We start from the raw sequence: 14,839 nt of genomic DNA on the forward strand, positions 1-14,839 counted from the left end.
GGATGGCTCTCCGTAATTGTGACCGACGGTTTTTCATTTTCATGAGTTTCAGTTTCATGAGTTTCATTTCCTGAAGAAACGAAGAAAAACTATAGACGGTAGTACAATGGAAATGTTATTAGAAACCGGAAGTTGCCAAGTGAAGATTTTAAGAGGAAGCGTAACCGTGGCCGTTAAATAAGAAGACTGGTTCGAGGTAGGGACAAGTGGCTTTTGTTACTAATTAGGACATTTATTTTTTGCGTCTTGCTTGGAGCCGCACATTGTTATTTAGCTGGGTTCACGAGAAGAATGTCGTTCCCAGGGCCCTTTCTCTTTGTCCACTTGCATTGGTTGTGCAATAACATGTTTCTCGCCTCCCGATCCAATCCACTCGACTCCAGTTGGAAACCAGAGTTACAAATCAATCGGCATTAAAATTGCCTTTAACTAAAGATATTCTACAGCTGAACACATCTGTCGTCAAACCACACTCCGCTCAAGGCTGTAAGCACTCTGGCTATACTGCTGTCGCAACCTGAGCTCGATACAACAACTGGGTTTCCTCTTCGGGCGACAAGAAAAAACACTAACTTCAATTTGACAGTAAAAACAGTCACACAATAAATTTTCTCTCTCTTTGTTTTTGTTCCGTTAATATATGAACAATTAGCATTTGATTGACGTTTGATTTCCTAAATATCTTTTGATTGACATTTAGCCGCGTAACCGATACGGTCAATTGACCTTTGAGCTTGGATAGTTAGTTTATTGTCGCAGATATTTTCACTGTGAACGCCTTCGTTGCTGACCTGTTTCGCTGACCCGTTTTCTGCTGTTTTCAAATCTGTTTATCTGTTGCCTGACCTGGACAAACCGCAAAACAATCTGATTGGACATCGTCAAAGAAGTAAGTTTAGTACTGTAACTCAGGCTTAAAACAATGTAACTTAGGTTTGCGTTTATATTCCGATCGTCTGTTTGGTTTCTCAATGGAATTTTGTATTACCTCTTTAGATCGAATAATCTTGAATCCTGGAATAAATTATACGATTGGCGTAGCCCAATTAGATTGTCTGCTTGGTTTTTTACGGAACCATTTCATTCGATTTCTTGGCTGGATGAAGAAAACCCCTGCGCTGATCCACAGAAACGCACTCGGTCATGGATGAAGCGGCGGTAAAACAAGCCAAGACCGACCGACGTACTGCCAAATCGAACTTTACACGAGTTGGAAAAGCGTTGGTACATGCAGTTGAGTACAAAAGGCCTCCGAATGAGGTAAGACAAGCCATAATTAAGCTTCAGGGAGCGTATGAGAACTTAGTGGCTAAGCATGAGGATTATGCCAAGCACATCGAAGATGATGAAGCGTATGAAACTGAAGAAAAATGGCTCTCTGAATGCCAAGAAATTTTCATGAGGCTAGAAGTAGACGCGAAAATGTTCATTGAAAGTGTTGAGCAGTGTGGTTCGAAAGATTTAGCTGAGAATGGTGATTTAAGTAAAGGAAAGGAGAGCGCTTTAACCGATGAAGTACCGGGTAATGAAGGAATTCCAAATATGCAGCCTCCAACGCCTAGCCACACCCCTGGAATGACAAATATTCAACCAATTAGCCAAACACCCCCAGAAATTAACGCCGGAAAAGTTGAAGGCACTTCAGATAAAGAAATTAACAGTGTTCAAAAGGCCGATGACAAGCAAAATCCCGCAATAAACAAAGAAACCACTAGTGATAAAGGTCAAGCTGGCGCGTGCACGTTTAAGCTCGAAAAACCAAAACTACCTGTTTTCGCTGGGAATGTAAGAGATTATGCAATTTTCCGCTCTGACTTCAAACACGCAATAGAAGCAAAATACACAAAGAGAGATGCAATAACGCTCCTGCGTACATGCCTGAGAGATAAGCCGCTAGAACTGATCAAAGGTATCGGAAGTGATTATGACGCCGCCTGGGAATATCTGGACTCGATCTATGGCGACCCGAGATTTGTGTCAGACACTGTGACCCAGGATATTGTCCAATTTAAAGCCTTGCAGGAAGGGGAAGATGCGCGATTTTGCGACCTGGTACATCTAGTCAAGAGATGTTATAATACCCTGAAAGAAGTTGGTCTCCCTAGTGATATGGACAACAGCCATATGCTTTCCATTATCGAACAAAAGATGTGCTCTGACGACAGAAAGGTCTGGGCGAGAGATCTGGAGAGAGAAAAGAAGCCTGCTACCCTGGAAGCGTTGATGAACTGGATGAACGTGGAAATGAAGTCACGAATGCGTGCCACAGCTCCTATCAGAGTGGGCTCATCTGGAAGACGCCACGTGAATCACTACACATCTAATGACGGCAAACCTGTCTGGCACAAATGTTGGCTGTGCAAAACTTCATCCCACTGGCCCGATCAATGCCCGAAGTTTACAGCTCTCAGCATTGATGACCGTATCGCAACTGCAAAGGCAAATCACCTGTGCTTCAGCTGTTTGAAGAGGGCCGGAAGGGGACACACTGTAGATAACTGCAGGCGTAAACAACAGTGCGCAAAGTTGGAGAATGGAATGCGGTGTCCACAACATCACCATCAGCTGCTTCATAAGAGCAATACTGTCAAGATTAGCGTCGCTACATCAGTCAATACGAAAGAAGCTATTCTCCCTGTACTCTCCGCAAACATCGGCAGCGCTAACGGCCTATTTAAATGTGGAAATGTTCTTCTTGACTCTGGCGCTCAAGTAAGCCTTATTCGTCAGGATACCGCAGAAACTCTCGGCTTGAAGGGAAAGGATGTTTCCATAACAATTACTAAAGTTGGCGGGGAGGAAGAGTCAATGAAAACCAAAGAATACAAAATTCAGCTAACCTGCATAGACACCGGCAAGCGTTTTACCGTTAAAGCAATCGGCATTCAGAGCATCAGTGATGAAATCCCAACAGTGAAAACTTCGCACTTACCGGAGCTTCTTGGCCTGCCTAACACGAGATTTCGCCGCGGCAAGGGACATGTGGACCTGCTAATCGGTATTGATCACGCACATATGCATGCTGGTGAAACGAGACAAGTGGACCATCTACTAGCTCGCAAGTCGCCACTTGGATGGGTAGTTTTTGGAGGAAAACCAGAGCAGATCTGTGACATAACCAGCATATTACACGTCAAGTACGCCTCACCAATAGACTTAACTGACTTCTGGACAACAGAGACTATGGGTGTGGCCGTGAAACCCTGTGTCTGCGATGCAGACAAACTGTCTGAAACAGAAAGAGAAGAAGCTAAGCTAATAGAGGAAACATGTATCAAAGTTGGAAGTCAATGGATGATTCCATACCCCTGGAGAAAGGACCCCACCCTGCTCCCAGACAACAAAGATTTGGCAATGAAACGCCTAGAGTCAACAGAACGACGCCTGAAAAGAAATCCTGAACAAGTCGAAGCCTACTGCAAACAGATGGAAGAAATGGAAAGCATGAAGTTTGCGCGAAAGCTGTCCAAGGAAGAACAAAACGCGTATCAAGGACCTGTTCACTACATTCCTCATCACGCCGTGCTGAGGCCAGACAAGAAGAGCACTCCAGTTCGAATTGTTTTCAATTCATCTTCTGTATTTCAAGGACATACTCTGAATGATTACTGGAAGAAAGGTCCCGATCTTTTAAACGGCATATTTGGAGTTGTCTTACGATTCAGAGAGAAGAAAGTCGCAGTTATGGGAGACATCTCCAAGATGTATCATAGGATCCTAATTCCCGAGAGGGATCAACATGTGCATCGCTTTCTATGGAGAAACATGGAAACGGACAGAGATCCTGACATCTACCTCAAAACTGTTCTCACATTTGGGGACAAGCCTGCACCCGCTATGGCGCAAATAGCCCTGAGGAAAACAGCTCGAGAGAACAAGGTAGACTACCCAGAAGTAGCTGAAGTCCTCACAAACAACGTGTACATGGATGACATCTGCGATTCCGTAGACACAGTACATGAAGCCCTTGTAAAGAGCTGTAAAAAATCACTTAAGATAGCAATTGGCGAGCAGCTTCTAACGCCTTTTGAGCTGTACACCTGTCTTTTAGAAGTTGCAAACTTAGTGAATCAACGCCCCATCGGTCGCATTCCCACTGATCCAGATGACGGAGCCTACCTGTGTCCGAACGACATGCTCCTTGGAAGAGCAACACCAGAAGTACCACAAGGTCCGTTCAAAGACACAAGAAACCCACGCAGACGAGTGGAGTTCGTGCAAAAAATTATCGACTCGTTCTGGAAGCGTTGGACTAGGGACGTATTTCCTGTCCTAGTACCGAGAAAGAAGTGGCACGTGGAGAAGCGAAACGTACAAGTTAATGACATAGTAACAGTGGCTGAGCAAAATGCAGTAAGAGGCAAGTGGGCAGTGGGCCGAATAATCGAAGTTTATCCTGGACCAGATGGACGAGTTCGTAATGTTAAAGTCAGAACAGCCACAGGAGAGTACAGCCGTCCAGTTACAAAGATTGCAGTCATTCACCCTGTAGAAGGTGACGACTGAACGAACAGCTGATAAGATAAGGACTACGCCCTTATCGGGGCGGAGAATGTTCCGTTAATATATGAACAATTAGCATTTGATTGACGTTTGATTTCCTAAATATCTTTTGATTGACATTTAGCCGCGTAACCGATACGGTCAATTGACCTTTGAGCTTGGATAGTTAGTTTATTGTCGCAGATATTTTCACTGTGAACGCCTTCGTTGCTGACCTGTTTCGCTGACCCGTTTTCTGCTGTTTTCAAATCTGTTTATCTGTTGCCTGACCTGGACAAACCGCAAAACAATCTGATTGGACATCGTCAAAGAAGTAAGTTTAGTACTGTAACTCAGGCTTAAAACAATGTAACTTAGGTTTGCGTTTATATTCCGATCGTCTGTTTGGTTTCTCAATGGAATTTTGTATTACCTCTTTAGATCGAATAATCTTGAATCCTGGAATAAATTATACGATTGGCGTAGCCCAATTAGATTGTCTGCTTGGTTTTTTACGGAACCAGTTTTGTTGTGTTTTATTGAAGTTTACAAAGCAAGTGGCTCAGCAGGTGATTTGCATGATGACGTCATTTGACTACAACAACCAGAATCCTTTACTTTTTCCAAGGTGACTCTGAAGTCAAACCACTCCGTCACTGGCCACCAGTTACATTTATCTGAACTTCTCTTAGAAATTGTAAAAAAGTAGGTAGTTTGTCGGCTATCTGTTCTGGTTCCCAGTCATTTCCTTCAGCAAGGAGTTGGTCCCATTCCTCACAGTGAAGATGTATGTCAGTCTACGCGGCAAAAGAAAGCAAAATAAAATAAAATAAAATAAAATTAGTCTCTTACTTTGAGTGAGTGAGGGAGAGAGTGCACGAATTATCGAGATGGAATTTTAAGAGCAGTGCAGTATGGGAAGCATTCGCAACGTTTTTGCGTATCTTTTTTTAAAAAAATTAATTTACACTGCACATATTACATTACTTTTACAGCTTACATTACAACGCTTGCTACTAACAACACAGCACGTAAATCTACTTATAATACGCTACATTACTACTTTGTATCTATTAATTACAAAATGCTACATCACCTACTTACAATGCGCCATATACTGCTTATTTAATTACAGACAGCACTTCCTATATCGACCAAGTGTGAAGTCAAGATGGCTGGATATTGGCCAAGTTCTTTTTTTTTTTTGCGTGTTTATGGACCGAGACGGAATCGAGGTCCATAAACTCGCAAAAAAAAAGAACGAGGCCAATATCCAGCCATCTTGGTCGAACAAGCTTGGTCAATAACGGATTTATTATATGGCTTTTGGGGAAATTTTTCTTGCGGGACACGGCGGGTAGTCCCGAGCGGGTAAGATAGCTCCATCTTGCCCGCTCACGGAGCTAGCCATATGATAAACGACATTACTTACTAACAAACATCACTTAGGAATAAATCAATCTAAATTAGAGTTGTTGTGGTTAGGAGAATTACGATATCGAAACGATACACTTCAATCTAAGATTAAGTGAAGAACCAATCCACGCCCTGAGTTCATTTTTCGTGTGACGAACAACTCGCAGCGAAAAAGAACGCTTTTGATCCTTCCTTGCGTATTGAAATGCTTTATATAAACTGGCGAGTTTTAAGCCAGGAAGCCGTTTTATGCATCTAAACGTTATCGGTACAGTGCATGTTCTGCTCTATATGCAATGTCCTCTGGTATCCAGCGGTTCGTTACATTCTCCTCAAGCTGACACAGAACGCTAGTGCTTGGTAGAAACCGGCACGATTGCGTCACTCTCTCTTCGTCTAAAAGGCGGCCGCTGGCGATGAAAATAAACTTGCTAAGAAAACGTGTTGTTATGCCGAATAAGGTCCCTGCAGTCACGAAGATACGCTCGTTCTCATCTCCTCGCACGAGAAAATGGAATTGTTTCAAAAAGTAAATTATAAAAAGTAACACTTGTGGGAAGTAGTTGCCGCCTGGATGCAAAGAAGGAACTAATGTTCACAAGAGACTACGATCTAGGATCGACTCTAGGCTCTCGACTCCACGAGGCATCCTGATCTTAAAATTTATGGGAAATCAGACAATGAAAATAACGAGAGAATAGCATAATTACGAGAAAACGCTAACCATTCACAGCAGGAAAAAAGCTCTACACCGTAAAAGTCACGCAAGAATTCACGGTCTAGTTACTCCAAGGAAAGGGAAAACCTTATACACCTAATTTTAGACCAAACAGTTCTTTGGAGCGACACTCTCATAGGAGAGTACCCCCACCCCTCCATGGCAATGAAAAAGACTGAAAAATATCTATGTGGATAACCGAAGGTTTTCAAGTTTGGCTCAAGCACTCTGAAATTTTGCAAACACAAAATCCCTTTGCAAATTCGCGAAATTTAGGGCGCCAGATTTCTTTTTAGCTTCACATTGTTCCTTTAAACATTTACATCAAATCAAATACAGGATCATATCATCGAGAATTTAAAATTAGCAATACTAACCTTTGTGGCTACTGTATGAACGTCCCTCACTTCAGTTTCGACGGGATCCACGGTGTTTGCTTGATCTTTACAAACGATCAAGCTAAACTCTTCTCCATCTATTTCATACTGGTAAGTTTTCCTCAGACTGCGGCGCTGGTAAAACAGGTCAAACCCGTCTGGACGCGCGGAGGCTGGTGGCAACACCAGCCGGTCTCCTTCAATCTTCATTCCCATCAGGTACGTCTTAAGAATTTTGTCTTCTTCTTCGGCTTCTGATGTTTCTGCGACATAGCTTCTGCCTAGAATAAACAGTCCAGAATGGAGATTACGGTTTTGGCTCCATTAATTTGTCTTACTCATGTAAATCGCAGTTTCATGGGTGGGCAAGGTGAACCAAATCCTGCACTGTGATTGGCTACCCGAGAGGGCAAGGTGGCGTTATCGGGATCACGCGCATTGTCCCGCGAATATAACTAGTTTCTCTACTAGCTTCTACTCCATCTCGGTCCATAAATACGCAAAAATGAACTTGGCCAATATCCAGCCATCTTGACCTCACGCTTGGTCAAATAGCCATAGATGTGTTTGAGTGTGCAACAATAAGCCAGTCCTTTGCGTTATAAGTTTTCTTTTGTTTATGAAATAGTGAAAAGTAAAAGTAACAAATTTTAGAGTTTTTTCTTACATGTCCTTATTAACAAACGGTAGTCAAATGTCTTGGATACCATCAAAATGTCTACTTTCATTTTGCGCTCATAGTAAGAGCACATGTAAAAACATGGCGAGTTTGATGAATCACCCTGCCCATCAGGCAACGCGCGTGTCAAGATGTTCTTAACACGAATTGGTGCATTGCGAGAGAACGCCATGGAAGTTGTCTCGTCTTCGTCGTGTTCAGCATCCTTCTCAGTCAGCCATGCCTAGGTAAAAAAAAAGAAGGTAGTAGCTGTACGCAACAAAGTAGACACAAAACGTCGGTGCCTACTCATTATTAAAGTGCCTATGAAGCAAAGAATACTGGCTGCTTATTTGAAACGCTTTTCAAAATAAAAAAAAGATTGGCGTTTTCCTTTTTGGAATATCTTCAGTCGTTTTAGAGATATTTACGGTTTTTGTATTATAAATATGAGGAAAGTGATGACATCAAAAATAGTTCCACTAAAACAGTAAAAAGGGAATATTTCTGGAAATATTAGAGCAGAGTTCTCTAAACTTGAGACTAGAAATGTACATCACAAAAGAAACACAATGACACCCGCCGTGCAATCACCATGACAGCGGTTTTGCCGCTGGTCCTGTTTTGATTAACACTGAAATTCTTAACAAAGGATCATCCACTCCCAATAATCTAGTGGAGAGAGTTACGACAACATGAGTGCCATATGAGTTTCGAACAAGACCCTCTGTCCCACTTTACTAGGTCTTTTTTCTTTTTGCAATTTTAAAGGGTTACAAATGAGGATAATTTTATTTGGTTTTTGACAGAGAGAGATTTTATCATTCAACTTATAATTACTGGAATTCGAAGAAAAACTGTACCAGAATTGTACCTTAACACGAACATCTCTACAAGATGGAGTGATGAACTTAAAGTCGTATCTTATATCTTCCTTGACTGCGTGGGATTCCAGGTGTTTTTCAATTCGCTCAATTTCAATATCGTCTAAGCCACCTTCGAAGATTGAGGTCTTCCAGCTTCCTTCTTCCTCGAGTTTTTCTTTGATTTCAGCAAGAGTGAAATAGTCCTCTTCTTCGTCGTCTGAATCAATAGAAGAAAATATTACTCTTCAGGTGAACATTAAATATAGCTACAAGCCAACGAAAGACCCAATGATTGTTGGGCATGGGTTAAAGATATTTTTCGGATACTTCTATATAACGTTTGTACATCAAGTGCACGGTGCAGGAAAGCTTGGCTGAAGACACATTACAACAAAATGTTTTTGTTAACTTGTACTTAATCCACAAGTGCAAGTAGGCGCAGTCATTTATTCTTTAAGGTACACGTGTGCTTTTTCCTTCAATGTCTTTTATTTCAATGTTTTGCGGATATATTTTGCATCATGATGGGTCAATTGCCATTCCAAACGTTCTGTACCGTCGATGCGATTGTGTGAGGAGAGAACGTCGTAAACATAGAAAAGCCCCGGTACAGTATAGTGATACAGATTGTTGTAACTAAGCTAAATGAACCGCCAATGTATTCCTCCTAGTTTGCATGTGCTACGTAGTGGTAACTTGTCTTAATTTCGTCATTGCATCACTTTGAAATTCCAACACAAAGAATAAAACCTGGCGAGTGAAACTTTTGCATCTTTCTCTCACCTTCGCTTACTTCCTTTATGTAGGCATGACCGAGGTGACACCAGATAACAACTTTTAAGGTCTCCTCTTCCTTTTCTTTGTGAATGTTCTTTAACACCATGAGAATTTCATCTCTCAGTTTGTCTATGTCAGTGAAGCCATCCTGTTCATCCTGTAAAGTGTGCATGTCAGATGTTAGTCCACAAACCTAAAAGACTAATAACAGTGTGAGAAGTTGGTCGCTTCTAGTATTTGACTAACATTACCGTCAGGGGGTACTCCGTTGCATGGGCTTTATAGGTATGTGCGGCCCAAAAGGTATGGTTTTTGAACGGTTTTGGCTAGAAATAGGGTATCGATTTTCGCCATTTTGGTCTCAAATAGGGAATAGTTTTTGTACTCTAGTCTTGAATTGGGTATGTTGCTTAGAAGAAGCTATTCTTTCAGACAATCAACAGAAGCCCTTCACAATGCCTTTAACTCTGAACTATAGGGTACTAATTATAAAGCAGGTCTTACAAAGGGTATTGATAAGGATCAGGTCTTAGATAAGGTATCAAAATTTTGTTCAGCTCCAGAATAGAGTGGCGAAAATTGGAGATGTTTGTCTGAAGTGGGTTAAGCGTTTTGGGAAGCGGGCAACACACCCTCACCGCGGGAAAATTACCTTCATATCTTGTGGGGAATGCTCTACTTGTTTCAGTTGATAGTATTTAGTTTCGTCAGGGCTGTAGTCATTTGAAGGTTGTACGACGGATAGCTCAAACTTGTGGTTCAGGTCCAACTGTGTTGTGTCCACATGAACACGCCGCACTAAATGTTGTTGACTAGCCTGTGAGCGTAGATCAGCCTGTAGAGCAAAAATCAAACGTGACAATAATCAATGGAAATCTAGATTGGATTGGTTTTCAAATAACGTGATACTTAGTATCAACCTGCAACAGTGAGGATTTAATTTAGAGAAATTCTGATTCAATCTGAAATTCAGTCTTCACTGATTTAGTTTCTAGGATAACCTGACAAAAATATGGGCCGGGTTGTTCAAAGTCCCATTAAGCTAACCCAGGATTGGCGAGAATTTAAGTTTTGTAACTTTTCGGATAGGTTATTCTGTTTTCTTGTTTCTCCTTCAGTTTTGAATTTGAATAATCTCAGATTACACAAAACATAAACTCGTAGTGAAAAACATATTTAAACAAGAAGATTAATACTTTGGTTAACATTTAATCCAGGGCTAGCGTTAATCGGCTTTCGAACAATCCGATCCTGGGGGAGGAGGAAGCGAAACGAGCAAGTACAGTTGAGCTGCGCTGGCATCCGTAGGATTAGCAATACGGTATGACCTGTATCAAACGGTTATGGAACTCCTGCGGGCAATTAAATTGAATTCTGATTTCATAGAAAAGCTTTACAGGAAGCTGCGCGATTGATTGTAAGACATCATAACCGTGATAAGGCACCAGAAGATAGGCGCATGAAACATGTACATATAACCTAGTCCTTAGATGCATAATGGTGGCAAAGTGCCTCAGTTTTTTTAAAAAAAATAATTTTATTTTTAATCGAGATGTCTCGCTTCAACAGACTAAAGGAAGGGATACCTTTTGCATTTGCCAAGAGTACGAAGTGAAGCAGCAACAAAAGTCTTTTTATTATTCTGGAGGCCAAATTTATAACTGTTTTGAAAGTACGTGAATTTCATTTTCTATTGTTATACATGACATTTTAGCCTTAATCTTAGAAGTTGTATATTTTTACCTTTTAAAATAATTTTTTATCTATTTTTTTATCTAGTGTCCGCGCGCTTACAAAAGGAGTCTGCCTGATAAGATGTGATAAGGGTTAGCATTACAGAGGATATGGGAAGAAAAGTTTACGACCTACTAAGACCTGTGTCCACTCATTGTGACGTTCGGTTAATACGCTTTTAATGTTTTCTCCTCTGGTTCACATTGCAAAATTTAAACCAGACCGCGATTTACGGATTCCTTCATAGCAAGACTTACCACTTGTTCCTTTATTTCCCGAATAGCTCTCTTTTGACTCTCAGTTGATCCCTTGATACAGAGGCCATTCCATCCCCAGACCTTCAAAGTTGCCCCAGTTTTTTGTTCTATTTTGTTTAAGTTTTTGCTGTTTCTTCCAATAACTGTACCCATATATTTCTCGGGTATAAAGTCCAGTTTTTTCCAAGAACCTTCATCAGGACTGCCTTCTCCCTGGGTATTGAATAAGAGGACATAAACTAACAAGCCGGAACATATGAAAAAGGAAGGGCAAAACAAGGAAGGGATTGCAGAATGAAAGAAGGAAGGCAGACAGAGAGCCAGCCGGCCTTACATGAGGCAGGCATACAGGCATATACAAACAGATAGGCGGACGATTAAACAGGTACTGGCAGGCAGGCAGAGAGACCGACCGACAGACAAACAGACAGACAGACAGACAGACAAACAGACAGACAGACAGACAAACAGACACAGACAGAGAGACAAACAGATAAACAGAAAGGCAGCCAGGTTCACTGTCAGACAAGCAGATAGGCAGACAGGCAGATAGGCAGACAGGCAGGTAGATGGCAGAGCTGAAGGAAGGAAGAGGGTGGAAAGATGAATGGTTTAAGGTCAGATAAAAGGACATTTTGCCAAGACGTACACGTATGATCTCGTAGATGATCATTTTAGCTTTTGTGCGCTGTTCCTCTGTTCCTGTTAAGCGAACTTGGTCGTCTTTGATGACCAGTGCTTGAACTCCACTTTGCTCCACTATATCTTTTTTTCTCCACCCCTTTTTCCCTATAACATGTCCTACTTTGTCCATGGAGATTTGTATCACTTCTTCTTGGTCATTATGTGCAGCTTTATCGTTCAAGCTAAAGTTTGGTTCGCCTTGTCTTCTTCCACTTCTTGGATTGCCAGTGTTGAAATCTTTCCTTGCCTGTGAATCACGTGACATAACTAACAAGCTAAGAAAAGGTAAGAAGAAAAGGAAAGCGTTAAATCTCCTGGCCAAGCGGAGTCGTAAACTAAACGCCAATTGTCAATGTTAGTTGGCAAAAAAACAAACAATTAAAAACGTTAAAAAAGAAAACAGAACAAAATAAAAAGGATTACGTCTCGTGTTTTCCCCGACACTTCTTTCGTGCTCTACCGCTTCCTGCGTGCTTTACAACAGAACCTCAGTCGAAGCTTCGTTAATTGTTAAGTGCACGTCAGACCGTTAAACCAATATCACTCAAATGGCATGCACACAAAACCTAGACGATAGAACGACTGAAAATGGATAACAGGTCAGATTTTAGACGTTATTGCAGCTTTTCAAAGGAAGAAAAGAAATATTTTTCAGATTTTTTGATCGAATTTATTACATCTTTACAAACTCCCACACAACTACATGTAACAGTTCTAAGTTTTGGCAATTCATGTCAAAGACACTATTGGAGGCCATGCCTGATTAAACATCCAGCGTGCACAATGAGGAAATGTGAATAGAATGATACGGAAATGTTTTCAGGGTTGAGGTTTTAAGATTTTAAAACAACCTTCCCTACTCTGTCTACTTCCAGACGTTTTCCTTTTTCTATTTCAACACCGCTAAAAATAACTTGAAATACAGAAATATAACTTAACTCAGCAGCATCTGAAAGATTTCAACGATCAGTTGTAAAACTCTAGTTAAGGGACGGATTTAAGACGAATTTGAATGGGGGGAGGAGGGGGGCGGTGGGTTGTTGGGCAATTTCCAAAAAAGAATTCCTGCATGCACAGCAAAAACTGCTGAAACAAAAGTCGTGCAAGCTAAGGGGAGCCATAAAAAATCGAGCAAGTGCTTTCTACTCTCCAGGTCCTGTTTTTGATGTTAAAAAAAAATTCATGCACAAACTATTGCCCCACCAAAAAAAATCATGCACAACCTAAAGGTGAGAAAAAAAAACTCATGCAACAGAAAATTGCCCACCTCCCCTCCACCCCCTCAGAAAAATAATGGCGCGTCCCTAAAAGTAATCAACCAAGGGCAAACAAGGTTGATTAGAAATGTAAAAGTCTAACAAGATACTAAGACAAAGAAGAAAGTATAAAGCCTCAGCCAAGAGGAGTGGTCAGTAAACGCAAATTGTGACTGTTTTCGGCGGCTCGCGGCTTTGTTTTCTCAGGCCGAAACCTTGTCTGACAAGCTGGCACAGCTTCTTTGATTCGTAGTTTTAGTTTCTGCTAGCGCGCACATTAGTCATTCATGAGTATCATGCGTGTTTATCAGACTGATTGAACATTCTTCCTGGTTCACTTCATCTTTCTGATTCAAAGCGCAACGTGTGCGTACAGTATGCGTGGCTGGCGATTTCGTTTGCACGCGGTGGCAAAATACGCGGGCTGCTAAGCCGCAAAATGAGAGGAGCAAAGCCAAGAGTAATTGTGCGAAATAATCTCTGAAAAGCTCATAACGTGTATTAATTATGCATATACGAACTCTCCTCTTCGACTTGAATTTATAAGTCCGTAAATTTGCTACAATAGTCTCTCAATCTGTATATACTACATATTAACGGCCTATATTTGTCCTTTCAGAGAATTTCATTACCTATTTTTTCCCGGCTGCCACCTGGTCTCCTTCGATCGCAGCCGATACTTTCTGGTCATTACACTACGTTCAGTGGCGAGAGATGTTGCGTGATGTTCCTAATTCCGTGACGAAATCTAATTTTAACTTATCAGGCGATCATGCGAGCCCAGGCCTGCATGTATTTGACTTCATTTTAAATGAGTCATGTTATACTCTAAATCTAACTCTATGTAATACTTCCACAGACTCGCTCATAGCGCACTATAGTTGTTATGAAGCTAGCGGCTGTATTGTGAACGAAAAGCAAATAAGGTTTCGCGATTCCTCGTACCTTAATTTAGCGTTCCAACGAGGCGAACCCCCGGAGTCTTGTAGACCTTTGAAAATTGCGATTTGCTCCTCCTCTTGGTTCTGGTTTTAAGTAACGCGTGCTGATACCCTTGTTTCGTTATTTTTGACAAACTTGCGGATACAAGGACGCTGTTTCCGCCTCTAAGCTAATTGCTTAGTAACTGCAGGATATCGTTTCGTCGAAAATGACCTTTTGGCTCGAGTCTCTCTCGGAAAAACTTGGGCCCGGAAACAAAACAAATGCTTACCTAACAGGGGGAGGAATGGCTCTCCGTAACTGTGAGCGACGGTTTTTCATTTTCATGAGTTTTATTTCCTGAAGAAAGGAAGAAAAACTATAGAATGTAGTACAATAAAACCGTTATTAGAATCCGGAAGTTGAAAAGTGAAGATTTTAAGAGGAAGCGTAACCGTGGCCTTTAAATAAGACTGGTTCGAGGTAGGGACAAGTGGCTTTTGTTACTAATTAGGACATTTATTTTTTGTCTTGTTTGGAGCCGCATTATGCTATTTAGCTGAGTTCACGAGAGGAATATCGTTGCGAGGGCCCTTCCTCTTGTCCACTTGGTTGTGCAGTAATATGTTTTTCGCCTTCCGATCCAATCCACTCGACTCGAGTTTGAAACCAGAGTTACAAATCAATCGACAT

The 14,839-nt window shown here is 41.4% G+C and overlaps 2 protein-coding genes across 3 annotated transcripts; one reads left to right on the forward strand and one right to left on the reverse strand.

Annotated features, from left to right (window-relative positions):
- The first annotated feature begins 624 nt into the window (after positions 1–624).
- Positions 625–4,973, forward strand: LOC110060539 (uncharacterized). Its single transcript, XM_020767327.2, has one exon. The coding sequence runs from the start codon at positions 1,144–1,146 to the stop codon at positions 4,504–4,506; it is 3,363 nt and encodes a 1,120-aa protein (XP_020622986.2). The 5' UTR covers positions 625–1,143; the 3' UTR covers positions 4,507–4,973.
- Positions 4,974–5,005: 32 nt separating this feature from the next.
- LOC110069383 (uncharacterized) lies at positions 5,006–14,417 on the reverse strand. 2 transcript variants are annotated; one of them, XM_089287280.1, is made up of 9 exons: positions 14,171–14,417; positions 11,935–12,244; positions 11,286–11,498; positions 9,947–10,129; positions 9,301–9,451; positions 8,526–8,734; positions 7,661–7,895; positions 6,994–7,274; positions 5,006–5,279 (listed from the first exon to the last, which is right to left on the reverse strand). In XM_089287280.1, exons 2-9 carry the CDS (start codon positions 12,232–12,234, stop codon positions 5,136–5,138), a joined length of 1,716 nt encoding a protein of 571 aa, XP_089143406.1. In that variant the 5' UTR covers positions 12,235–12,244; positions 14,171–14,417; the 3' UTR covers positions 5,006–5,135. The 2 variants fall into 2 exon arrangements, with proteins under 2 accessions (XP_089143406.1, XP_089143405.1); XM_089287279.1 differs by lacking the exon at positions 14,171–14,417 and adding an exon at positions 13,858–14,052.
- Between the last annotated feature and the right edge of the window lie 422 nt (positions 14,418–14,839).

Source organism: Orbicella faveolata, unplaced genomic scaffold (genome assembly GCF_042242905.1).
Source record: "Orbicella faveolata isolate gen_17 unplaced genomic scaffold, um_ofav_v1 contig_14, whole genome shotgun sequence".
Lineage (NCBI taxonomy): Eukaryota > Metazoa > Cnidaria > Anthozoa > Scleractinia > Merulinidae > Orbicella > Orbicella faveolata.